Below are 26696 nucleotides of genomic sequence, written 5' to 3'. Positions count from 1 at the left end.
TATGGTCTAACCTGGCCCATGATAGGTGTATGCAAGGGGAGAGGAGCACAGTAAAGAAACTGAAATGTCTGCTCTGTGGGTGGGAAAGGTAAAGCTTTTTTTTTTTTTTTAGATTGACTTATCACATATACAGTATTCTGCATGCATGTATGCCTGCACACCAGAAGAAGGCATCAAATCTCATTATAGATGGTTGTGAGCCACCATGTGGGTGCTGGGAATTGAACTCAGGACCTCTAGAAGAGCATGCAGCATTCTTAAACCCTTAGCCATCTCTCCAGCCCCCAAAAGGTAAAGTTTATTTCTAACAGACAAGGCTGTTTCAGATTCCTTGGAACTGGAGTTAGGGGTGGTTGTCAGCAGCCAGACGCCGGTGCTGGGAGCTGAACTTGGGTCCTTCCTAGGAGCAGCAAGCGCTCCCAACTGCAGAGCCATCTCACCAGTACGAAGAGATCATTATATATTCTAATATAACCTGTTCTGCTAATTGTTAAGTCACAAAACAGGACCCCCCAAACGGCAGTGCTGCTGACAATGTCTTAGATGGCCCGCTGCCCAGATTCTTTCCCGGGAAACAGAAACCTAAATTCAGCATTGGTCAGAAACCTCATGATGCTTGGTTTCTGTTTGTCAGGAAATCCACTTCCCTCCTCTGCCCCTAACGGTCAATTACCCCAGGCACAGTGCATCTCACCATGCAACGCTAATATTTCACCTCCGGTGTATCCAAGCATAAAGTCATGGTCCAGTATTAACCATTTTTCCTACTGAAACCAGAGGCGATGATGAAGTCTGTCTGTTTAAAGGAAATCAACTTTCAAGCTTTCGACTACATGAAGCACCAAAAACGTCGGATTCTGAGGGCACTGCCAGCAGCCCTGCCATTTGGGGTCCGCTTTACGACGTACCACTAATGAAATATATAAAGATCCCTCCCCCCCCCCCTCTTGGGGAAGGGAGTTAGTCACATTCGTTTAGGGGGGAAAAAAAAAAAAGGTAACGTGGTCCGAAGGCGGGAGGCAGCCGACAGGAGCGTCAGGCCGCAGCGTGGCGCGCAGCGATGACGCAGGTCGCACGCGCCGCCCCCCCCCTCCCGCCCGCTCGCGACGGAGCTGCGTCACCGGTGTTCGGCGCTTCACCTCCTGGAGACAGTCGCGGCTCTAGGCCCCTCGAGCTGGCTTCCCGCTCCGGGGGAGCCTGGTCGGCGGCGCGATGCGGCGCAGCAAGGCCGAGGTGGAGCGGTACATCGCCTCGGTGCAGGGCTCCGCCCCGTCGCCCCGAGAGGTGAGCAAGTCCGGCCAGGGCCGGCGTCATGGCTCCCGGCGGCCTCGGCTCCGGCTGGAGCGGAGGCGGCCGCGGGCGGCGTGGCGTGGCGCTGCTGAGCCCCGGAGGCGTGGGGGGGACCGCGGCCGCCTGCGTTTCCTCTTCGTGGCGGGCCGCGGGCCCGCTCCGGCCTGCTTTCCTCGGTCTCGGCGTGATAGGGCCGGCTTGGGGCGCGCGGTTCGGGGGCTCGTCCGGCAGGCGCCTCCGGTCTCCGGGATGGCTCCGATCCTGCGACGGAGGCGGCGTCTCCCCGGGAGGTTGACGCCGCTCGGCGGTGGGCTTTTTACCGTTGTGTGGGGAGGTGGCTCCGTGGACGTGGAGCGGACGAACAGCCACATTGGCGAGGGCGCGTCAGCACAAATCACACGGAAGGCCCTTAATTCGAGTCTCCCCTTGCTGTGCCCCACTCTTTACATTCCCTTCCCCAAACCTCTTTTGGAAGCGGCTATTCTCGGCTCTCTTAAAGTTTTTTTTTTAATTTAAAGGCAGAAGGTCAGGAATTTACAGTTTCTTACAGACAGTGATTGCTATGCTTTTAACATTGCCAGCGTTTCCCCAAACCATGTTCTGTGTGTGTGTGTGTGTGTGTGTTTTTTTTTTTCTTCTAATTTTGAAATCATTAATGTGTTATATTTATTTTTGATTCTTCAAGAGTGTTTGCCGGTGGAGAGAGATGTACAGAGGATCTAGAGTCAGTTTTTCTGGGGTTGAACAGTCAACTTCTGCCATTCGTAAATCTGAATTTGGTACGGTGTAGACTTCATCAATAAAAACGTAGTTTTTGATCCATGTTAAACATTTAGGGCAAAGCTTGAAATACAGTGAGCCTCAATTTTTATCTATTGCTTTTTTTTTTTTTGGTTTTTTGAGACAGGGTTTCTCTGTGTAGTTTTGGTGCCTGTCCTGGATCTCGCTCTGTAGACCAGGCTGGTGGAACTCACAGAGATCCACCTGGCTCTGCCTCCGAGTGCTGGGATTAAAGGCGTGCGCCACCACCGCCCGGCTTCAATTCAGCTATTTTTTAAAATTCTAAAAAATTGAGTTGTCTCTAATTGAGTTGTTATGATCACATATACAAAAATTCATGGATGTACAAGTCCCTTATGTAAATGGAATAGTTTTTTGTTGCTTTAAATCTTTTCTTAGATAGTTGAACGGGTTAAATAATCCAGTTCAATAAATCTAGCCCACCAAAATGAGAATCGAAAGTGATCTTAAAAAATTTCTAGTTCATTTAGTGCTAGTATGCTACAAGTGGGAAATTTGATGGGTCAAAATCAAAATTTCAGGGCAAAGAAATTACCTAATGAAAGTACCGTCAGGTTTCTGTGTATAACGTTTGCATTAAACAAATGTATTTATATTTAGACTTGAGTCTTGTCACCAGGATATCTCATATGCTTGAAAATAATATGCTTTAAAAATCTGAAAACAATAACAACAAAACCAAATAAAACAATAATAAAAACAAATTCAAAGACCCTGAAATCTAAAAATGCCAAGCATTTCAGATAAGGCATACTCAACTAATAGTACTTAACACTGTGTAAGTAGCTGTTAAATTATGTTAGGAAAAGTCTCTATGTATTCAGTTCCGATGTTTTTTTGTTGTTGTTTGTTTGGTTTTCGAGGCAGGCTCTCTATTATGTAGCTCTGGCTGTCCTGGGACTATGTAGATCAGGCTGGCCTAGAACTCAGAGATCCTCCTGAGTGCTGGGATTGAAGGTGTGTGCACCATGCCCAGCTACCAACATATTTTTTTAAAATGACTTTTTGATCTAAGATTGTTTGGGTTGGTTAGTGACCAACTTGGATAATAACAGCTATAAGAAAGTTTGTCATTTTTTTAAATTATTATTTTTATTTTATGTGCATTGATGTTTTGCCATGGGTGTCAGGTTCTATATTAGAGTTACAGACAGTTGTGAGCTGCCATGTGGGTGCGGGGAATTGAACCTGGATCCTCCTGAAGAGCAGTCAGTGCTCTTAACCTCTGAGCCATCTCTCCAGCCCGAAAGTTTGTCATTTTAACTAGTTTCATTCATTGTTCACTTTTGCAGCATTAACATTTACTGTGTGTTGTTCAACCAAAACCCTTATTCCCAAACCTTTTGTATTTTTAAAAAAATTATGCCAAGCAAGTTCTGTACCCAGTAAGAAATAATGCTACAGGCCCTTCTTTCCTGTGCTCCTGGTGACCTGTATTTTACGAATTTGGTCATTATTGTTATTTCATGTTTGTAGGATATTATATTTGCCCTTTTGTGTCTAGTTCATTTCACTTAGTGTCTTTTCGGGGTCATCGATGTTGTAACAGGTGTTAAGAGTCTTATCCCTTTTTAATGGCTGAGTAGTAGTATCTTAGGTATGCCACATTTTGTTTTTTCATTTACTGTTGATTGACACTTCAGTTGTTTATATCTTTTGCCCAATACATACAATGTAGCAGACAACAACATCAAAATAGTGCTTGCTCTTAATTCCTTGAGTTCACACTAAGAAATAATTATTAGGCTATATGTTAATTGGTGTTTTCTGAGGAAATCTCAAACTCTTTTCTATAGTGACTGTACTTAGATTCCTGCTGTCAGTTTATGGGGTTTCAGTTTCTATGTTTTTTTATTAATGCTTTAAACTTACTATCCCCCTGCATTTCATTTTGTGGGCGTGTGTGTGTGTGTGTGTGTGTGTGTGTGTGTGTGTGTGTGTGTGAGTGCACTTGTGGAAGTCAAAGGAAAGTTGGCTCGAGTTGGTTCTCTTCTGCCATGCGGGGCCTAGGGATGGGATTTAAGTCTTCGGCCTTGATGGCAAGGTGCCTTGACCCACTGAAGCCATGTTGCCCGCTCTAATTATCTTAAATCTTTAAACAGTTTTAAAGTTTATTTTTATGTGTATCAGTGTTTTGCCTGTGTCTATGTATCATGTGTGTGCCTGTGCCTGAGGAGGCCAGAAGAAGGCATCAGATCCCCTGGCACTGGAGTTACAGATGGTTGTGAGCTGCCATGTGGATACTGAGAATCAAACCTAGATCCTTTGAAAGAGTAGCCAGAGAGCTCTTAACCACTGAGCCATCTCTCCAGCCCCAGTTATCTTCAATATGATGCTCATGTACAAATTTATATTAGCAACATTTCTCCTCTACATGTCCTTCTAATGAACTTGCAAAAGCGCTACCTGTCACACACACACACACACACACACATCGTTTGTATAGTGTTGTATGTTTCTTTTTGTTATTTTGTTATTTTGTTTTTCAAGACAGGTTTCTCTGTGTAGCTTTGCGCCGTTCCTGGATCTCGCTCTGTAGACCAGGCTGGCCTCGAACTCACAAAGATCCGCCTGCCTCTGCCTCCCGAGGGCTGGATCAAAGGCATGAGCCACCCCCCCCCCCCCCCGTGTTGTATGTTTTTTGCATAACTAAAGATAATACTGAATTATAACTTAGTCTGACTTAGTTAAGAATTTAAGGGGCTATAGAGAAGGCTTAGAGGTTAAGGGCACTTATTGCTCTTGCAGAGGACCCAGGTTAAGTGCAGTTAACCACACGGTGTCCTCATAATTTGAGTTCCAGGGGATACAACACCCTTTTCTTTTGGTTTTTTGAGACAGGATTTCTCTGTATAGCTTTGCACCTTTCCTGGAACTCACTTGGTAGCCCAGGCTGGCCTTGAACTCACAGAGATCCTCCTGGCTCTGCCTCCCGAGTGCTGGGATTAAAGACGTGCGCCGCCACCACCCAGCACAACACCCTTTTCTGATCTCCAGCATTAGTCATGTATGTGGTGTACATAACCTATATGCAGAAGAAACACTCCTACATATAAAATGAATAAATCATAAAAATAATTTGAAAGTAATGTTTAGCTTGCTACTGTCTTGTGCTCAAATTTCAAATATCTTGTAAATCTTTGTAAAGTGGAGTAACAGAAAGGTATTAAAATTAAGACTATAATACATAAAAGCTGGGCATGATGGTTCATACCTTTTAAAAAATTATTATTTATTTTATATGTGTGGGTGTTTTGCCTGCATGTATGTCTGTGCAGCATGTGTATTCAGTGCCTGTAGAATCCAGAAGAAGGCATCAGATCCCCAAGTTACGTTGTGAGCTGCCATATGGGTGCTGGGAATCGAACCAGGGTCCTATGGAAGAGCAACAAGTGCTCTTGACCCCTGAGCTATCTCCCCAGCCCCAGTGGCTCATATCTTTAATCTCAGCACTTTGGAAGCTTAGCTAGGAGAATCACTGAGTTCATCTGCAGCCTGGGCTACAGTAGCATTTCTGGTCAGCTTGTGCTAGAGCGAGAACATGGCTTATAAACAAACCAGATTGTATCACACATAGAAATTGTGTTACTTTCCAAATGGATGGAGAACAGAATTGGGTGTTTAATGGGTGGGTTATTTAATAGGTATTGCTCGAAAATTAATAGTTGGTTAGTGACTTTTTAGAAACAGGATCCAATGTATACTGCTTACAAAAATAAGCGTTAGATTTCAAAGTAATTTTAGAAACTCTGAAGGAATATAGGGATGAAAATTTTATGAATCTCAAGTGAGAATGGCCTTTTTTAGCATGTAACCACTAAAGAGTAAACAGCAAAGAAAACATTACTTAAACAGTCAGTCTTGTTTGGTAAATACATTGAACACTGAAACAATTGGCAACTGGAAACATTTCAAGATAACCTTAAGTATCCGTGGGGTTAAAGAGCCCCTAAGGAAGGGTGTGGGCTGTAACTAAGTTCTAAGAATGCTTGTCCAGCATCACGACCCCGGCTTTGGTTGCCAAAAACCAACTAAGATTGGGCATAGTAGCTCACACTTGTGGTCTAAGCATCCAGGAGGAGGGAGAGGCAGAAGGATCAGCAGTTCAAGGTTTATTCCCCCCCCCCCCCCCAAAATCCTTAAGGATTAGTTCATATCATTTTCCGGTTACAAAACTGGTGATGATGAAAGTTTATTGAGAATGTATACTATTTAATATTTGATTATGCCTCAAAAACCATAAAAAAATGGGGTCTTAATACAAGAGGTGATTCCTTTCTGCGTGCTAAATAAGCAGAGATTAAAGAAATGAAAAAAAAAACAAAACCTCAGTTCTTAGACATTCTAATACTGAATAGAACAAATGGTTACAAACTTTATGGAGGAAAGTAGGTAATATAAGGAAAAGAATATATTTTTGTAATTTTTTTTTTTTTGTTTATGTTTCTTTTTTTTTTCTTTTGGTTTTTTTTGAGACAGAGTTTCTCTGTGTAGCTTTGCGCCTTTCCTGGAACTTGCTTTGGAGACCAAGCTGGCCTCGAACTCACAGAGATCCGCCTGCCTCTCCCTCCCGAGTGCTGGGATTAAAGGCGTGCGCCACCACCGCCCGGCCATTTTTATAATTTTTAAACTGTTTTCGAAATTCATCCAAGGAAATCATGACTGCAGATTTGTACTTCAGTATATATTGAGTACCTGCCACCCTCAGTTCAGTGGTTGGAATCTAGCAGCGAGGATCCTACCTAAGTGTACCCTACACTTGAAGGGATAGATAAACATGTACAGAAACAATAAGAACAGTTAGGATTTGGTCACTGCTATTAAGGACATCAGCAGATATTGTGGTAGTTACACTGGCAGTGTCCTGCCTGAGTCAGAAGACCAGGGGAGACTCGCTGTGTGAAGTAGTGCTGTGTCCTAGGTGTTCTTTGACGCCTTCTGTCTGCTAGAATGTTCTGATACTAGCATCCTAAGTATCAGAATTTATACTGGTTTAAGTTCGTTAGCTCAGACACCAGAAACTTCACTTTAGTTCCCAAACCCACTTTTTGAAGGATAATTACCGAAACAGCTTGTTAGTAGCAGAGTAAAGCTAATAGGTCTCACGAATGTCTGAACCAGTTCTGTTAGTAACAGTCCAAAGAGAGCTAAATTGTCCGTCACAGAAAGAGGAAGAACACACAGGAAGATCACCTCCCCCTTCAAAACAAACGTCTCCGGCAATATTGAGTGTCCAAAGCCACTGGCTACTTTTAGTTTATGTGTATGAGTGTTTTGCTCGTGTGTGTGTGTGTGTGTGTGTGTGTGTGTGTGTGTGTGTGTGTGTGTGTGTGTGTGTGTACACCACCCGTGTGCTTGGTGCCCTTGGAGGTCAGAGGAGGGTGTTGGATCCCCGGAACTGGAGTGACAGAGGGGGAGAGCTGCCGTGTGGGTGCTGATCTTAGCCACTCAGCCATTTCTCCTAGACCATATATAGTGGGAGCCGTATTCTGGACTTGGCAGTTTATGGTAGTAAATATCCAGGGTATGAAATGGGTTTATTTGAAGATTTCAGATTTACTTCAAAGTCGGTGTGGCACACACCTGTAATCCCAGCACTTGGGAGGCAGAGGCAAGTGGACTTTGAGGGTGTCCTGGTTCTACATATCACGTACCAGGCCAGCTGAGGCTAACCCTGTTTCCAAAAACAAAGCAAAATATCAAATTTTATTTCAACCTTTTAAATACTGGTCCTTAAAGAAAATAGTACATTGACCAGGAATGTCCAGAACCTTAATGGGCTTTCCCAAGAAGGTCTCTTACACAGGATAGGAAAGGAGAGGTTTCGTGTATGTCCCTTTCCCCAGAAAAGCTGGTTTCTATGTACTTATCTGTAAAGTAATGCCAGGAAAGCAGAACATAGTAAGCTGGGTAACACATGGCTAAGGGGTCCCCAGCTTCTGAGTAAACTTGTGTGTGTGTGTGTGTGTGTGTGTGTGTGTGTGTGTGTGTGTGTGTGAGAGAGAGAGAGAGAGTGAGAGAGAGAGAGAGAGAGAGAGTGCTCAATGTGTGAGTGTGATATACCTTAGGATGGCCTTGAACTCCGGATCCTCTTGCTTCTACTTCCTGAGTGCTTGGGACTGTAGGTGTGAACTACATCGCCTGCTTTGAATTGTAACTTCTGATGTCTGTTTTAAATATTCTTGAATTCATTTTTTATGAAATTGATAAAATTTGGAGCCATTCATTAACTCTTAGAATATATGTGCATGTTTAGGCAACATTTTTACTTTTTATATGAAAAAATTCATATTAAACTTATTAGGGCATTTTTTGTCCTTTGAAAAAGTTGTGCAATATTTCAAAATGTGAACAGTAAAACCACTCAATTCCTTTTTAGAAGTCAATGAAAGGATTCTATTTTGCAAAGCTGTACTATGAAGCTAAAGAATATGATCTTGCTAAAAAGTAAGTACCACCTGGAAATAGGTTTTAATTTTTCATCCTTGTAATAGGAAGAACTGCTAGAGAATACATTTTTATTTAAGTGTGTCCTGGTATAAGGGATTTATCGCTCTGAGACACTTGTTAGATAGAACCTCTAATGAGTATTTCTTACCTATTTGTATCTTCTGTTTATATCTAGTGCAGAATTATTTGTCTTAAAACACTGTTTCTAAAATTGCCCTTGGGTAGCATGAAAGAGATCATTTCTGTATGTTGATTTCTTCCTGGTTAAATGTCTGGTGCTTCAGTTAGCTGGAGAGAAGCAACAAGCACAGACTTCATGTGGCCAGGAAAGAGCCAGCCTGACAGCTCAGTAGTTGCTGTCTTACTGCCCAGACAGGAGACTGGCTGGTTCTACTTTCCTTACTGGGAGTAGCTTAGAGGAGGAAGTTAAAAGGGATACAGATTATCAAAAGCAGTGATGGGAATTGGGGACAGTGAGAAAGGCTGGAACCCTGGTTTTCCTAGACAGTTCTAGAATCACATTTAGTCATTTGTCTCTGGATTTTATGTATGAGCAGGGCCTCTGGGTCTCGCCAGAGCAGCCTCTCCCCGGGGGTGGGGTGGGGTGGGGTGTGTCGCGTCCGGTAATATCTTCTGTTGGCTGCAGCACTGAGGTGGTTAACTGTTGTTCTTGTTAATTTGTTTTCTTCCTTAGTTTTGGTCTCTCACATTGTTAACTAACGCACCTAGACGATAGCTTATTTTTGTCATTACTTGATTTAATATTGCTTGACACAAGAAATAGAAATTAGGGGCTGGTGAGATGTCTTAGGGGTTAAAGGAGCTTGCCACCAGCCTGATGACCTCAGCTGGGCTCTTGAAACCCATATGGTAGAAGGAGAGAACCAATTACAAATTGTCCCCCGACTTCCATGTGTCCACCACAGTATCCACATTCCCTCCCAAGTGAAGGATGGAAAAAGAAGAGAATTAGTTCTGTTTGGTTAGTCAAGTCAATTTTTCTTCTCAGATTTGACTGAGTATAGTACTTAGAGAGGATTTTCTTGTTTAAAAGGTAAATATACTCTCTTTGTTTGGGAAACTTTTAGTGTTATACATTCACTCTTTAAAATTTTGCATTGCAGTTTGTAGATTATAATCATTTTGCTTATTTTTATGTGAAACTATTTAGTGCTTTAACTAAATGATCAGGAAGAAAAAACAGTTTATGCATTCATTTCTTGTAGGTAGCAGAAGAAAAATCATTTGGCAAATGTAGCACTTTCTAGTAATGAGGGCCGGAGAGATGACTTTATTGGTTAAGAGTACTCAGCTGCTCCTGCAGAGGACAAGTAAATACATCTTGAGTAAAATTGTAAAATGAGTAAATATGTTGTTAGCTCTGTCTGATTGTTCGCTGCTTTGCAGTGACTATTTTGGGACTCCATGTTAAATAAACAATAGTAGCCGGTAATTGAACTACAATAGACTAATTGGATGGTTGCTTTTTTTAGGATGTACTCTTCTGTCAGTATTTCAGTAGTGTTGTAAGTTTAATGATCTGAAGATTAATTTTGTATTTTAAAACATGTTTAATCTATTATTCTTGTATTTTAAAACAGATACATTTCTACATATATTAATGTGCAAGAGAGGGACCCTAAAGCCCACAGATTTTTGGGTCTTCTTTATGAAGTAGAAGACAACACAGACAAAGCTGTTGAATGTTACAAGGTAATTATAGGGTTACAGTGTAGCCTGTGTGAGGCTGGAGAGCTGGCTCAGCAGTGAGGAGCGTGGGCTGCTCTTCCAGAGAACCTGGGGTTCATTCCCAGCACCCACAAGGTGGCATACAGCCATTTTAATTCCTGTTCCAAGGGATCTGATGTCCTCTTCTGGCCTCCCTGGACACCAGGCCCACTGTGTACCTGCATGGTACACAGACATACATGCAGGCTAAAAACTGGTACATATTTTAAAAAAAGTATAACCTTTGCACAACCTTACAGGTGATGCCCATGGTATATAATAAATAATTCATATTAATTTTATCAGTGTAGTGAAAATAAGCATTAATACTATTAAGTGGCTTAGCTTGGAACACATTTAAAATTTTGAATATTTAAGCCACATAAAATTTAAGTGTTGACTGGGGAGATGACCCAGCTGGTAAAGATGCCCGAGCCTGATCACCTGAGTTTGATTCCTGCAACCTACAAGGTGGAAAGAGGGAGTGTCCTATGACTTCAAGTGGTGTGCCCTGGTACAGGAGTACCTACAACCCTGGAAACAAAGTAAATAAAAATGTAACTAAGGAAAATCCGAAAATGGTCAGAGAGAATGATCTCATGCAGTTTTAAAAAATTTGCCCAAGTAATGCAAAATTTATTTGATTTACTGTCACAAAAATTTGTTTTTGTTTTGTCTTTTGAGGGCATTTTATATAGTACTGGGTGTTCTAGAACTTGCTGTGTAGACCAAGCTAGCCTCAGACTCACAGAGATCCTCCTGAGTGCTGAGATGAAAGGTGTCTGATACCACATCCTCTCCATGAAGAATATTGATGCTTTAACAGCTTTCAAATAAGGTCGTTTAGGAATAGGGTTTTTAAAGCTGTGCAGGTTAAGAGTGCTTACTGCTCTTGTACTGAGCTCAGTTCCCATCACCCACATGGAACAGCTTGCAGCTACCTGTAATTCAAGTTCTAGGGGAACTGACACCTTCTTTGGCCTCCTTTGAGTATCTACATTCATGTACATGCATATGTGCACACAACCGGTACACATACATATCATTAAATTTTTTTTAAATCTTTGAAAATAGGAAAATACTATTTAATATATATAGTAATTTTTTTAGATGATTGTATGTACTTCTACCTCTGTACAATTTATAATTTCTGTTTTTGATATTTTTTTTCCTGTCATCAGCGTTCAGTGGAATTAAACCCAACACAAAAAGATCTTGTGTTAAAGATTGCAGAATTGCTTTGTAAAAATGACGTGACAGATGGAAGAGCAAAATACTGGGTTGAAAGAGCAGCCAAACTTTTCCCAGGAAGTCCTGCTGTTTATAAGCTAAAGGTAAAGTCACAATCCAAGCAACATACAAATGGCGAAAACTAAGATGCAACCATTTTTAGTACTTTGAAGTACTAAAATGAAGTACTTAAATATTTTTCAGTAATAAACTTAACAGAGGGGCACATTCATGCTTTCTTTAATAATCTTTAAATAATTCCTTTAAAACCTTTCTGAGTGTTGTCTTACTAGGCAGCATAATACTTTACAAATGATATCTCAGTTACTCTCCTGGAATAATATTTTAGTGATTTTTTTTTTTTTTACAGTTTCATCATTTTGTACAGTGTAGTTGGTATGGTAGAGTGTATCATTTTGTGATTAATGGAGATGAGATTTGTGTGTGTGCATGTGTGTAGCTAAGGTAAATGAAATTCTGGCATAAAATTTTGCTTTGTTACATAATTATGTACAGGTTGAAAGCTTAAAACGACTAGAAAGAAATGTGTTCTAGCTTGTCATGGCAGTGTATGTCTTTGGTCCCAGCACTTGGCAAGCAGAGGAGTGTGTGTAGATCTTTGTGATTCCAAGCCTAGCCTGGTAACAGCAAGTTTCAAGCCAGCCAAGGCTATGTAATGTGACTTTGTCTCAGAACTGCAGAAAGAAATGTGTTCTAAAAACTGGAAATGTGAGGTTTTCAACAGAAAATAAAAAGACAGTTTATTCAGAATAATTACTAAAAATGTTAGAAAATTCATGTTTCTATTTTGTTTGTGTGGTTTGTTTGAGGGAAGTCCAGGCTGGCCCCTAGTTCTGGGATTATAAGGGCGCATTACTATACCCAGCTTTGACTGTTACATTTTTTTGTTTTTGACAGTCTTACTTATGTATCCTAGACTGGCCCCAAACTCATGGCCCTCCTGTCTAAGCCTCCAGAGTACTAGGATTAAAAGTGTGCCGCTTGTTATTCTTTACTGAGTATAGACAGCTCACTAAGCAACTCTTGGAGAAAATATTTCATGTATAGATATAGATATATGCATACATTGTACAAGATTAAATGAACTATAAATGCATATATATATATATAATTTTTTTAAAGCTGGTTCCTTTTAATACTATTATATATGCTTTTTTGTTTTCCACCCCACCCCCACCCCCTGGAGACAGGATTTCTCTGTATAGCTCTGGTTGTCCTGGAACTCTCATTGTAGACCAGGCTGCCTCAGACTCAAGAGATCCACCTACCTCTGCCTCCTGAGTGCTGGGATTAAAAGTGTGTGCCACTATGCTGCTACATGTTTCTTTAGAAGTTTTAACACTTTTTCACTTAATTTGAAAGAGATACCATAACGTTCCGTTAAAATACTTTTTTTTTTTTTCGACTTTTTTTTCGACTTTTTTTTTTTTTAAAATTTAGTATTTCTTATATAATCAAAGGCCAGGGCTGCTTTTTGCAGATAAAAGAAACTAGCCCTAAGTGTTTGGAAATGACCCAGAAGGAGAGAGATTGATGGAGGAGGTTAGGAAATACATCGATTGCTACTGGAGGGTTTGGGGTTTGGAAGGCAAAGGTAGAAGATGAGTTTGTAGGTAAAGTAAACTCGAGTTTATATGTCAGGAGAGCTTCAGCTTCCTCAGTGAAGGTAAGTCAGGGTCATAGGTTGAAAATCAGAGGTGAAGGAAGATGTGGTCTTTTTAGGGAGTAGAGAATAAGCATTTATTAGAAGTAAAATAGTACTTTATTCCAGGTAATACTAGTTTGAGGTGTGAGATCATGAAAGTCGTATCAGCCTGGATTTGAAATTTCCTAAATCCCAGTATGCCCTACCTCCAGTTTCAATTGTTTATGTGTCAGCACCTCGAGAATGGTAGAGATCCTCATAGGAAAGATAAAGGGAATTAGGTAAAGGGATTTGTGCAAACAAGCAGTAATCGAGAATATTAAGAATCACTGCATTTTAGCTTGATGGAAAAGAAAGTAAATTCATTCATTTATATCTTGGCAATATAAACGTGCTGAAAGAGCTTTTCCTAGATGTGGCACTGAAGGTATTTGAGCCTCCAGTGAAGTGGAAGAACACATGGCCAGAGGTGGAGTGATCAAATAACAGACTTTGAAGACTTGTATCAATGACAAATGTCTTGATTTTAGAAGTGAAGCATTTATCACCATGCATGAGATGATTAGAGAACTGAGTAACTGAGCTACTACGTATTTAGTGTTAGGTTCCGTTTGCTAATTACAATGATAGTTGTTAGGGATGGAAAAGTACTCCCCCCAGAATTACAAAAAGTGTGGGAGAACATGTGATTTGGGGAGTGAAGAAACAGTCAATCCCAGCTACGAGAGGAAGCTGTTTTGAGGAGCTGGTGAGGGCTCTTATGATAACTCTGTTCATTTAATATCAAGAGGGGAAACTGTGTTGAGAAGATTATGAGGATAGCAGGACAGTGTGAGATATTGGGCTTTAGTGATTGAGTCACATTCTGTGAGATGCAGAACATGCAGGTGAGGATCCTGGTGGTAAGGATTGATTGGGTAGGCCTGGGCTTTTGGTTGTGACAGGTATAAAGGGATGTGAAGCAGTAATAAATAGTCTTAACTAGTCTCTGAGGTGAATATGGACAATCACAGCCTCTGTAGTAGTCAAATGCTCCTTTGCACATAAAGTTGTTAACATCTGGAAATAACTGTGAAGGAGTTAATACTATGTATGGGATGATACCTATGTAGTGTACCTTTCTAGAGCTGGTCATAGTCGAAGGTTATGTATGGACCAATGGCTTATGTAAAATTGTATAGCTATTACCTAGCATTTAATGGCTTTTCTCCCAAATAGGAACAGCTTTTAGATTGTAAAGGTGAAGATGGATGGAATAAACTTTTTGACTTGATTCAGTCAGAGCTTTATGCAAGACCTGATGATGTTCATGTGAATATCCGACTAGTAGAGCTTTATCGTTCAAATAAAAGATTGAAGGATGCTGTGGCCCACTGCCATGAGGCAGAGAGGAAAACAGCTTTACGTTCAAGTTTAGAATGGAATTCATGTGTTGTACAGACTCTTAAGGTAGGTGAAAGCTATTTCTCTGCATTTCTAGATGGGTGGTTGCTATACATTTCTTCATATTTAAATGTTTTCCAACATTTAAATTTCTTACATTGATAGAGCACAACTATAAAATGAAATTTTTGCCAAGCTCAAGTTAAATGGATAGATTGGGAGAATAAGTTTGGTGTGATTCTTTCTGTGTGTATTTGGTGTTTTTATTTATAAAGCTAGTGTAAAAGTTGTCATTTCTACACAGTTGTAGTAAGAATGGGCCAAGGAATTTGTAGGCATACAGTGGTCAGTTTCTCAAAATCTGTTCAAGTTTTCTAACTTACTGTGTTTTTCTAAACAATAGGAGTATCTGGAGTCTCTGCAGGGTTTGGATTCTGACAAAAGTACTTGGAGAGCAACCACTAAAGACTTGCTCGTAGCCTACGCTAACCTTATGCTGCTTACACTTTCCACCAGAGATGTGCAGGAGAGCAGAGAACTACTGGAAAGGTAGGTTGATGTTGGGAGAGTGTGAATGTGCCTAGGAACACACGGAGCCAATGACAGATTTTCTTTTTTGCAATAATTGGTCTAGGTTTCTTTACATCATTAGCATTCCTCATATTTACCTATGTTGATAAAATAAAGCACTTGGAAGAATATTACTTTTATGGGAGTGTTACATAATTATATGCAACTTATTTTTAGAGAATTGGATTTTTTTTTGTAATTTTAAAATTACATTGTCTTATGTATGTGGTGTCACATATCATAGTGCATGTCAGAGGATAACTTAGTTCTGTTTTTATGGGTCCTGGGGAATGAGCTTATCAGACTTTGCTATAAATGCCTTTACCTTCTGACTTATATTGCCCTCCCTAGAAAATTCTTACAGTACCTCTATTAAAATTAGCCTTCCAACTTAATATTTTGTTTTGGTATGCTTAATAGTACAACATCAAAATGAATGGTGTTGTGTATCACATTTTATTTATTTATTTATTTATTTATTTATTTATATTTTTATTTTTTTTTGAGACAGGGTTTCTCTGTAGTTTTGGTGCCTGTCCTGGATCTCACTCTGTAGACCAGGCTGGCTTCGAACTCACAGAGATCTTCCTGGCTCTGCCCCACCCCCGAGTGCTGGGACTAAAGGAGCATGCACCACCGCTAGGCCACATTTTATTTTTAATGTGATAATTTTGAGTAAAAACCATGTAACAAAGTTCTTTGTTGTTCAGTTGCCAGGTTCAGACTTGCTAGTATAAGCATTTAGTATCACTACTATTTCAGAAAACATTGTTTTTGCTTAGGAACAAAGTAATTCAAATATAATGAATAAACTTTCTCTCTCTCTCTCACTTTTTTTTTTTTTTTTTTTGGTTTTATGAGAGTAACATTCCTGGCTGTTCTGGAACTCACAGAGATCTGCCTGCCTCTGCCTCCTGAGTGCTGGGATTAAAGGTGTGTCCCAGCACTGCCTGGCTTTTTTTTTTTTTAAAAGACCAAATTTCATATTATAAAAACATCACTTGGATTTGTATAGGGACGGGCTGATAGGAGTTTATGGGCCAAATATGAATGACTTCTTGAAGATTGGCTAGGTAGTGGTGGGCTTATGCCTTTAGTCCCAGCACTCGGGAGGCAGAGGCAGGCAGAATTTGAGGCCAGCCTATACTACAGAGCGAGTTCCGGGATGACCAGGGCTACACAGAAAAACCCTTGTCTTGAAAAGCCCCCCCACCCAAAAAAAAGGGATTGTTGGGTCTTTGTGGATTGGGAGGCAGAAGCAAGAGGATCTCTGAGTTTGAGGCCAGCCTGGTCTACAGTTCCAGGACAGCCAGGGCTACACAGAGAAACCCTGTTTTGAAAAGCGCCCCCACCCAAAAAAAACCCATCTTAACAAAAACAAAAATAAACTGAAAGTAAAGGGTTGTTGAAAAATAATTAATGAAAGCAGATAAGCTCATAACAATAACATTGTTTATGAAAAATAAGAGTTTTTTAAGCAACAGAGCTTGAGAAAATGAGGTATTGGTTTACATTTTTGTAATCTTAATTGAACACAACTAGATTCTCAACTATGTCATTCTGTATGTTGTTTCCTATGTTGAAGTCTCTGAAAAAAATTCATTTATATATGTGTGAGAAAATGAGTATAAAGAGCAAAGCGTTTCTTGTTTCTTAATATTACTACAAAATAGGTTTAAGCTTAGGGATACCCCAAGAGGTCTTGAGAATCCATAGAAATCCTCAGACATATTTGCCAGGAAATCTGTTGCTCTGATTTCTTTGATAAGCTGCTTTAGAGTAATCCTTTACACAGTGGTAGGCTTCTAGAGATTAATCATTAGATTTCAAAATGTTAATTAGAATATAAAGTGAAAATAATTTATGAACTGGGTTTTGTCCTCATTTACTGTTAAATATTCATATTTTATCAGTGTTCATTTGAATTGTGTCTTTTTTGTGATTAATAGCTATTTTGGAGTAGGATATCATTTAAGACTGAAGTATTGTAACTGCTGGATGAAAATTCCCACTAGTGTTTGATCTGTGATTAACCTCTAGGCTGCCTCATCTATGAAGGGTAATAGGAGTGTGAATGTGGAGGATGAAGTTTAAAATAAGCCTTAGTAATTTGTTTCGAATTCAGTTATAAAACTGATTAGTCACAGGTAGTAAGTGTAGAGTACCTGTTTATGCTTTTAATCTTACAGTTTTGATAGTGCTCTTCTGTCTGTGAAATCTTCTGTTGGTGGAAATGATGAGCTGTCAGCTACTTTCCTAGAAACTAAAGGCCATTTCTACATGCATGTTGGCTCTCTGCTTCTGAAGATGGGTCAGCACAGCGACATCCAATGGCGAGCTCTCTCTGAGCTGGCTGCATTGTGCTATCTCATAGCATTTCAGGTAAGCCTTTCCAGTTTTTGAGGCACCTGTCATTTCAGAAAGACTTTCTTGTGTTTCTCATAGAGGTACGACGCCACAGTTGATAATAAAAGTATGTGAGTAAACATTGTGTTAAAATTAAGATAAAAGTCAGTCTGATGAATAACTGTAACGAGGTAAACAGACTGTTTAGGCTGGTGAAGCTGGGGTGTTGATGCAGTCTTGTGGACAGTCTATATTGGGCTTACTTATTTGGAGACCATTTTGAGGAGTTTGATCTATAAGCTTGACCATATCCAGGAACATAGTATTAAAGATGAAGTGTTTTGCTTACATGTATGTCTGTATGAGGGTGTCGAATCCCTTGGAACTAGAGTTACAGACAGTTGAGAGCTGTCATGTGGGTGCTGGAAATTGAAACCAGATCCTCAAGAACAGCCAGTGCTCTGAACCACTGAATCATCTCTCCAGCCCCTAAAGATGAAATTTTAAATGTGGGTCAAGGTTGATTTAAAAAGTTACCATGGCCAGATATCCTCCCTCCCTCCTCTTCCCACTTCTCTTCTTCCCTCCTTCCCTTCCTCTTTGTTTCCACCTCCCTCTTCCCCATATCTACCCCTGCTCCTTGCTCCTATCTTCACTTTCTGTCCTCTTTCTCCTTCCTCCCCCTCTCCATCTCTGTTTCTTTTGACAGTCTTTTTTATTTTATTGAAAATATTTTTTATACAATATATTCTGATTACACTTCCCCTCCCTACTCTTCCCAGGTCCTCCCTATCTTCCTTCCCATCTTGATCCACACACTTTCTGTCTTTATTAGAAAGCAAACAGGCATCTAAGGAATAATAGTAAGATAAAACAAAAACATTGGAATATGATAAAACCAAGTGAAAAAGAGCCAAAGAAAAAGCATAAGAAACATGTATAAATGTGGAGACACACATTTGCACACTTAGGAATCCCCAGCTGGAAGCCATTATATATATATATATATATGCAAAGGACCTGTAAGGTAGGAAAAGAAACAAAAAACTGCTCTGACTTACTATTACAAGATAAAGATCCTCCAAAGATGCTCTGGGGTTTCTCTAGTGCCTACTGTCGGGCATGGGGCCTACCCTTAACAGCAGTTTGTTTTGCTGAGTGGTGGTAGGTAGCCTTTAATCCCAGCACTTAGGAGGTAGATCTGAGTTTGAGGACAGCCAGGGCTACACAGAGAAACCCTGTCTTGGAAAGGGGGAAAAAGTGGTTTGTTTCTCCAGTGAGATTCCCTTGGAGGAAACTAATTTTTCATTTGCAAATAAGTGAGTCAATTGAAGATAGCTTCTGGCTCAGGAATGGGGTGTTTGCCCACTCTCGGATCTAGGATCCTATATGGTGCAGACCCATGCAGGCCCGTGCATGTATCACAGTCTCTGAGTTCATGTGTGCACCAATCCTGTTGTGTCTAGAAGGCCTTGATTCATTCGTTACATCTGGCTCTTATATTCTTTTTGACTCCTCTTCCGAAGAGTTCCGAGTCCTGAGGGAAGAGATTTGATGGAGACATCTCTTTTGTTCCTAGGTCTTTGACTCACTGTATGTTGTCTGGCTGTGGGTCTCTGTGTTTGTTCCTATCTGCTGTAGAAGATGGCTTCTCTGTTAGTAGAGCCATGCAAGGAAGGATCTATGAGTATAGCAAAATGTTGTTAGGAGTCATTTTATTGCACTATTTCTTTAGCAGAACAGTAGGATTTGTTTTTTTCCTAGGTCATTGGCCTATTTAATCTCAGGTTTTTGGCTCCCCAAGCAGCATTGGGCATGGGTCCAACTCAAGGAGTGGGATTAAGTCACATCAGGTATTGGGTAGTCACTCCCACCAGCTTTGAGCCACTGCTGCACCAGTGCATCCGGCAGGCAGGCAGGTCACCACCGTAGATGGAAGGGTTTGCGACTGCATTGGTGTTTACTGTTCTCCTTAGGTAGTGTGAAGAGTATCTTCCAGTACCGTGAATATCAGTCCATAGGGTGAAGGCTCTAGTTAGGCACCAGCTCGCCATCTCCATGTTCATTGGGTTGTAGGTGTTTGACAAGATCTTGTATAGCCCTGATGTCCTTGGAAGTCCATGTGTAGCCCAGGCAGGCCTTGAACTCACAGCAGGTTCTTCAGCTGTATCTACTGTACACTAATAAAAATAATCTTTGTACTGTTTTTTTTTTTTTTATAGATTACATGAATCTCTAGCTTGACAGCTGTTTTCCAATTAAATTTAATCATTAAGTGGCCAATATTTAAAAATAGTATGGAAAGGAACATCTGACTGTTAGAAATATGACTGTCATTGAATTATATTATTTTTATTTTAAAATTGTCAGATTCCAAGACCAAAGGTTAAATTAATAAAAGGAGAAGCTGGACAAAATCTATTGGAAATGATGGCCCATGATCGACTTAGCCAGTCAGGTAACAATAATATTTTAACTGATTATATCCTAAAATGGCCAAAACTTAAAAACATTTGTTATGTGTGTTTTATTCGTGTGTGTATGAGTTGTGTGTGCACTCACTCATAGTGCACCCATACTGTAATCACTTGGGAGTTGATTCTTCTACCATGTGGGCTCTGGGGATTGAATTTAGGTCCTCAGGCTTGGTGGCAAGTGCCCTTAACTGAACAGCTGAGCCATCTTCCCATTCCAAGATCTGAACTTTTACTAGGCTTCTTAGGTTAAAGCCTTCCTAGTATCCAGAGGTAATCTTTCATAATTACTTGTTATTTTTGCCATATTAGATAAAGGTAGTAGGCATGGCAGGGATTAGGAAAAAAAAACATTATATGGGGGAGTGGGTGAGGACTGAACCTGGTAGGCAAGCACTCTACCACTGAGTTAAACCCAATTCCCATTGCATCCTTTAAAATAAGAGCCTACTTAACTTAGCTTCCCAGTGGAGATAACCTCTCTCTCTAGGTGCTAGAACATTCATCTTGGGTGTGTAAACACAATGACCATTTAACACCACTGCTTGTAAACAACTGCTGTATGGGGATGGAGTCTTTAATTGCCTAAATGGAATTACTTAAAATGTAGGTTTTTTTTTGTGAATATGTATTTCCCAAAGTATGTTTTTAAAGGTTCATCATTCATGGTGTAGTATATAATAGTACTTAATGCAAGCAGTGGCATGAAGCAAATCCTTGTTTTATTTAAATTAATTTATTTATTTTATGTGTATTAGTGCTTTATTTTCATGTTTGCCTGCTTGTCAGAAGAGGGCATCAGATCCCATTATAGATGGTTGTGAGCCATCATGTGGTTGGTGGAAATTGAACTGAGGACCCATGGAAGAGCAGCCAGTTCTCTCTCTTTTTTGTTTTTCTTTTCTTTTCTTTTCTTTTTTTTTTTTTTTCTGTGAGACAGGGTTTCTCTGTGTAGAGCCTGTCCTGGAACTTGCTCTGTAGACCAGGCTGGCCTTGAACTCTCAGAGATCCGCCTGGCTCTGCCTCTCAAGTGCTGGGATTAAAGGCGTGCGCCACCACTGCTGGGCCTGGCAGCTAGTGCTCTTAACCACCGAGACATCTATCTCTCCAGCCCTTGAAACAAATCATTGCTCCAAACTTATGGAATAAATAATTTCTATCAGTCGAGCCTGGAAATAGGCACTTCCTTAAAACTGCTTAAAAACAGCGAGACTCTGAAAAGCCAGTTTTACCCATCATCGAGTCAGATCAGAGTATTAGGGCACGGTCTTGCTGTTCTCTGAGGGGCACTTAAATCCTATACTTCTCTAAAACACTAATTCCTGCAGCATTTTTTATGCATTTTGTCTCCTCCCCTTTGTTTTACTTTATGTAGACACAGATACTGTGAAACCTGAGTTCTGTTTGTTTTCTATATAAAATACCATCTTTGTTGACCATCTGTGATTCAGGGGCTAGAAAACGAAGTCTGAGATAACCGTGTTGTTTCCTTCCTGGGGGTTTCAGTGCAATGATTAAGAGACAACGGGGTAAATAAAGTTGGTGTTTCATCATAAGATGATGGAAATATTTTGTTTTTCAGGGCACATGTTGCTAAATTTAAGTCGTGGCAAGCAAGACTTTTTAAAGGAGGTTGTGGAATCTTTCGCTAATAAAAGTGGCCAGTCTGCTCTCTGTGATGCTCTGTTTTCTAGCCCATCATCCAAGGATAGATCTTTCCTTGGTAATGATGATATTGGAAACCTTGATGGACAAGTACCAGACCCTGAAGACTTGGCTAGATATGATACTGGTAAGTTGTTGTCTTTTCCAAAGGAAATATTCTTCATTGTAATTCATTTATACCAGGAAGGCACAGTCTCAATATTTTATTGAATTCTTCCTAGGTTTGTTTTGTCAGGAGATGAAAGTTAAAGAGTATGAGTGTAGATGACACATAACTTTTCTTTGAAATTGCTATTTATATTATATATGTCTTGCTTCTTTTGTGAATTTTCTATCCTATAGTATGTATGTATGTACATATGTACATATGTATGTATTTTTGTTTGATACTTTGTATTATTCAGCTTCCAATTTGTTTACAGTTTTTTTTTTTTTTTTGGTACTATTAATACAATAATGCTGAGACCTTTTTATTTAAACAGGGTCTTTTTGTTTTGTTTTGAGACACAGTCTCACTATGTAGTCTTGCTTGGCCTGGCCTGGCCTAGAATTAGCTATGTAGACAAGATGGCCTCGAACTCAGAGATTCATCTGCCTCTGCCTCTCAAGTGCTGAGATTAAAGGTGTTCTCCACCACGCTGGCCTCATTTCGCCAGGTTTTAATGAAAGTGATATGTATGTAAGGTTCTGTTCCTGCATCTTCCCGATTGTTTTCTTCCTTGTATTTGCCATTGTCTTTCTACTTGGTGAGATTTGGCTTAATGTTGTAGGATTATTTTGTGATCTTTGTCCAGCTTTAGCGCAGTGACAGCCACCTTGCTGGAGTGAATGCGCATGTGAACAGTTGTACCATTAGCCTTTTGTCGCTGTACCCAATCACTGAACCCAGTCACTGTAGATGACCTATTCCTGCTGATCTTTTTAGTGTCCTTGTACAGCCTGAAGTACTTCATCTTTACAGATATGCAGTGACGATCCCAAAAGGGAAAAGTGTGAGAGAAGTTCATTAATAGATAGTATATATTTTAAAATTAATTCCTAACTAAATTACTGAGTCAGAGAAGTACTTACTAGCTTTGTCTCTTGCAGATTGCCAAAATGCTAGCATTTCTAGAAAACTTGGATTTTCTTTACTTCCAGAAGCCCATATGATTTTCAGTATTAAATTTCTTATAGAAGAAAAAAAATGCTTTTTGCAATGCTCATGAGTTAATATAATGGTGTTCCATTGTTACTTAATGACTCCTTATTGGAAGGAAAATCTTATCAAAATTTTTATAAAGAAGACATTATTGTTCTGTCAGATTTGTTTTATTGTTTTTTAAAATGATTGATTGATGAGTCTTATTTTTTCAGATGGCCTGGAAAGAACTTTCTCATTTACACATTTTCTTATTAAAATTTATAAAGTGTATCTGGGCGTGGTGGCACATTCCTTAAATCCCAGCACTCAGGAGGCAGAGGCAGGTGGATCTCTTGAGTTCAAGGTCACAGAGCAAGTTCCAGGACAGCTGGGGCTAAACCCAAACAAGCTGGACAGTGGTGGCATACACCTTTAGGATCTCTGTGAGTTCAAGGCCAGCCTGGTCTACAAAGTGAGCTCCAGGACTGTTACCTTGCCTTGTGGAGGAGGAGGGGGAGAAGAGGAAAGAAAAACCCAAACAAACCAAAACAAACAAAATTTATAAAGTGTGAATGTATTCAATAAAAATGTGAAATCTTTGCTATTCTATTTCTCAGTTTTGAAACAAAAGCAGCTTGTAATTAAATTTATTATTCATTCATTCATTCATTCATTCATTCATTCATTTATTTATTTATTTATTTATTTATTTATTTATTTATTTAAGATAGAGTTTCTCTGTGTAGTTTTGGTGCCTGTCCTGGATCTGATCTTACTCTGTAGACCAGGCTGGCCTCGAATTCACAGAGATCTGCCTGGCTCTGCCTCCCAAGTGCTGGGATTAAAGGCGTGTGCCACCACCGCCCCCCCTCCCCCCCCATTAAATTTAATGTTACCTTAATTGTTTAAGTTTTGGTAAACTAAAGACCCAAAGAAAATGTACTGTAGATGGTCAGTTTTTCCCCTTTGTTTCAGGTGCCATTCGAGCACATAATGGGAGTCTTCAGCACCTCACCTGGCTTGGCTTACAGTGGAATTCACTTCCTACCTTACCAGCAATTCGAAAATGGCTAAAACAGCTCTTTCATCATTTGCCTCAGGAAACCTCAAGGCTTGAAACAAATGCACCTGAATCAATATGTATTTTAGATCTTGAAGTAAGCAATGATTATAATTAATTAAATATTTTGAGTCCTTTTAATTTGTTTTTCTAACTCACTGTTTTTAAAAATAAAACAGGTATTCTTACTTGGAGTTATATATACCAGCCACTTACAGTTAAAGGAGAAGTGTAATTCTCATCACACTTCCTATCAGCCACTGTGTTTGCCACTTCCTGTCTGCAGACAACTTTGTACAGAAAGACAGAAATCCTGGTGGGATGCAGTTTGTACTCTGATTCACAGAAAGGCAGTGTAAGTACAACAATAATCCTTTAACTTATAGCCTGTGTTTTACTAGAGATTTAATTAAATTCTCATGTGAAGGTTTCATTTGTCATGTGACAGTTAGCATGTATGTTAAGTGTTGTTGAACTGCATTTCTTAAAGTAGTTCTGTTCAACTGTTTTAGACCTGGAACGTCAGCAAAATTGCGACTTCTAGTTCAGCATGAAATAAACACTCTGAGAGGCCAGGAAAAGCATGGCCTTCACCCTGCTCTACTTGTGCACTGGGCACAATGTCTTCAGAAAACAGTGAGTTCATGGAAGGGTGGTTTTCTCTCCTTTCTCTTTCTCTCCTCTCTTTCTCTCTTTCTCTTTCTCTCTCTGTCTCTCTTTCCTTTTTCTTTGTTTCAGAACATTGGCTTGCCTTGGGAGGCAGAGGCAGGCAGATCTCTGTGAGTTCAAGGCCAGTCTGGTTTATGAAGTGAGTTCTAGGAGAAACACCATTTTGGGGGTGGGGGAGAGAACATTGCCTTAAACCAAAGTGTTTTTTCATAATGTTAATGCATTTACACATAAGCAATTAGCAGTGTACTTTCTAGTACTTAGTATGTGCTATATATTAGAATAGATATAGATGTTTAGCTTTTTGAACAAGTGTTACTTCCAGGGGCAGATTTTGGTTATCTGAAAATGGCAGGTTTTGTTTTAGGGGGATTAACTATAGATGGAATGTGATAGAGGGTTTCATGTAGCCTTGAAATTGAAATAAGGCCAAGAAAGACCTTGAACTACTAATCTGATTACCTCTGCATCCCAAGTACCAAGATTACAGTTTTGTGTCAACATGCCCACTTTAAAAATGGCAGCTCGCAAAAATAAATTGGGCCAACTCATGAGTGGATGTGCCAGGCTTTTTCTTTTGGGCCACCAACTAGCTCTCAAATCATGACAAGGAGACTTATTAGTTTTGAATGTTCTGCTTAGCTTAGGCTCATTTCTGGCTAGTTTTTTTTAACTTAACCTGTTTCTCTTTATCTACATTTTTGCCTTGGGGCCTTTTACCCTTTCTTTTTGGTTTTTCGAGACAGGGTTTCTCTGTGTAGCTTTGGAGCCTGTCCTGGAACTCACTCTGTAGCTGAGGCTGACCTCGAACTCACAGAGATCCGCCTGCCTCTGCCTCCCGAGTGCTGGGATCAAAGGCGTGCGCCACCACCGCCTGGCTTACCTTTTCTTGTATAACTTACTTTCACTACTTCTCGTGTGGCTGCCTGTCTTCTGGCCCTAGGTGTATCCCACATTCTCTCCTCCCTCTCTTGTTCCTCTTGAGCCTAGACTTCTCCTATTTCTTCCCTCTGCCCTCCAGCCTCATCTGTTCTTTCTCTGCCTAGCTATTGGCCATTCAGCTCTTTATCAGACCAATCAGGTGTCTTAGGCAGGCAAGGTGAAACAAATGCAACAAATCTTTACATAATTAAACAATTATAGCATAAACAAAAGTAACACATCTTTACATTGTTAACAAAGGCAGAAACAAGTGTAACACACCTTCACATAGTTAATTCTGCAACATAATCAAATGCCTAGTTAAAATAATACTTCACAACAAGTAGAGGCAGTAACTTTTGATATTCCATTTAATTTTGATTTGAAATTTTTATTATTTCTCTAAGCTATTTATGAAGTTGTGGACTTCTCACTTTCTATTTTAGGGCAGCAGTCTTAATTCTTTTTATGATCAACGGGAATACATAGGCAGAAGTGTTCATTATTGGAGGAAAGTTTTACCATTGTTGAAGATGATCAGAAAGAAGAATAGTATTCCTGAACCTATCGATCCTCTGTTTAAACATTTCCATAGTGTGGATATTCAGGTAATAATGAACCCTAATGAATTAATTGCATATGTAATTTATACACATATAGATAGCTACTTAAGCAAAATGCCTTGCTGTTTAGTGATGGTGTTGCGTTCTAAATGATGTAGTTGACAAAATTTATGACTAATGAAATGTTAATTTTGTTTAGATAAAATCTTTGGAAATCATTTGGGCTTGAAGCAGTTTAACTAACAGTCACTAAATGTATTTAGGCATCTGAAATTGGAGACTATGAAGAAGACGCACACATAACTTTTGCTATATTGGATGCTGTTAATGGAAATATAGAAGATGCCATGACTGCTTTTGAATCTATTAAAAATGTAGTTTCTTATTGGAATCTTGCATTGGTAAGTGATACAGGAATTGAATTGAGGTTTGGTTGTTTGATTGTTTGCTTGCTTTGAAAATCTAATTCTATTTTGTGTAGATTTTTCACAGGAAAGCTGAAGACATTGAAAATGATGCCCTGTCTCCTGAAGAACAAGAAGAATGCAAAAATTATCTGAGAAAGACTAGGGACTACCTGATAAAGATTTTAGATGACAGTGATTCAAATATTTCTGTGGTTCAGAAAGTAAGTTGTTGGTTGTTGTCTGTAGTTTAGTGGTATTGATAACTGCCCGGGTTTTATAACCTTTTTTTTTTTTTTTTTGGGTTTTTCGAGACAGGGTTTCTCTGTTGTAGCTTTGGATTTTGCTGTCCT

General features: G+C 39.8%; 1 protein-coding gene across 2 annotated transcripts in view; it reads left to right on the top strand.

The window, feature by feature from the left end:
- Positions 1 to 1098: 1098 nt before the first annotated feature.
- LOC102905087 (E3 SUMO-protein ligase RanBP2) overlaps positions 1099 to 26696 on the top strand; it is a 54130-nt gene continuing 28532 nt past the window's right edge. For both annotated transcript variants that reach the window (XM_042266065.2, XM_076557227.1), the window contains exons 1-15: positions 1099 to 1284; positions 8471 to 8538; positions 10143 to 10254; positions 11451 to 11603; positions 14384 to 14614; positions 14952 to 15097; positions 17308 to 17500; positions 19835 to 19922; positions 21521 to 21730; positions 23702 to 23883; positions 23966 to 24141; positions 24299 to 24422; positions 25823 to 25984; positions 26203 to 26340; positions 26421 to 26567. In XM_042266065.2, coding sequence (XP_042121999.2) covers positions 1213 to 1284; positions 8471 to 8538; positions 10143 to 10254; positions 11451 to 11603; positions 14384 to 14614; positions 14952 to 15097; positions 17308 to 17500; positions 19835 to 19922; positions 21521 to 21730; positions 23702 to 23883; positions 23966 to 24141; positions 24299 to 24422; positions 25823 to 25984; positions 26203 to 26340; positions 26421 to 26567 — 2202 coding nt within the window. In that variant the 5' untranslated portion in view covers positions 1099 to 1212. The remainder of the gene's footprint in view (positions 1285 to 8470; positions 8539 to 10142; positions 10255 to 11450; positions 11604 to 14383; positions 14615 to 14951; positions 15098 to 17307; positions 17501 to 19834; positions 19923 to 21520; positions 21731 to 23701; positions 23884 to 23965; positions 24142 to 24298; positions 24423 to 25822; positions 25985 to 26202; positions 26341 to 26420; positions 26568 to 26696) is intronic.

Source organism: Peromyscus maniculatus, chromosome 21 (genome assembly GCF_049852395.1).
Source record: "Peromyscus maniculatus bairdii isolate BWxNUB_F1_BW_parent chromosome 21, HU_Pman_BW_mat_3.1, whole genome shotgun sequence".
NCBI lineage: Eukaryota > Metazoa > Chordata > Mammalia > Rodentia > Cricetidae > Peromyscus > Peromyscus maniculatus.
The sequence above is the reverse complement of the archived record's forward strand: the minus strand, read 5'-3'. Positions and strand labels throughout refer to the sequence as shown.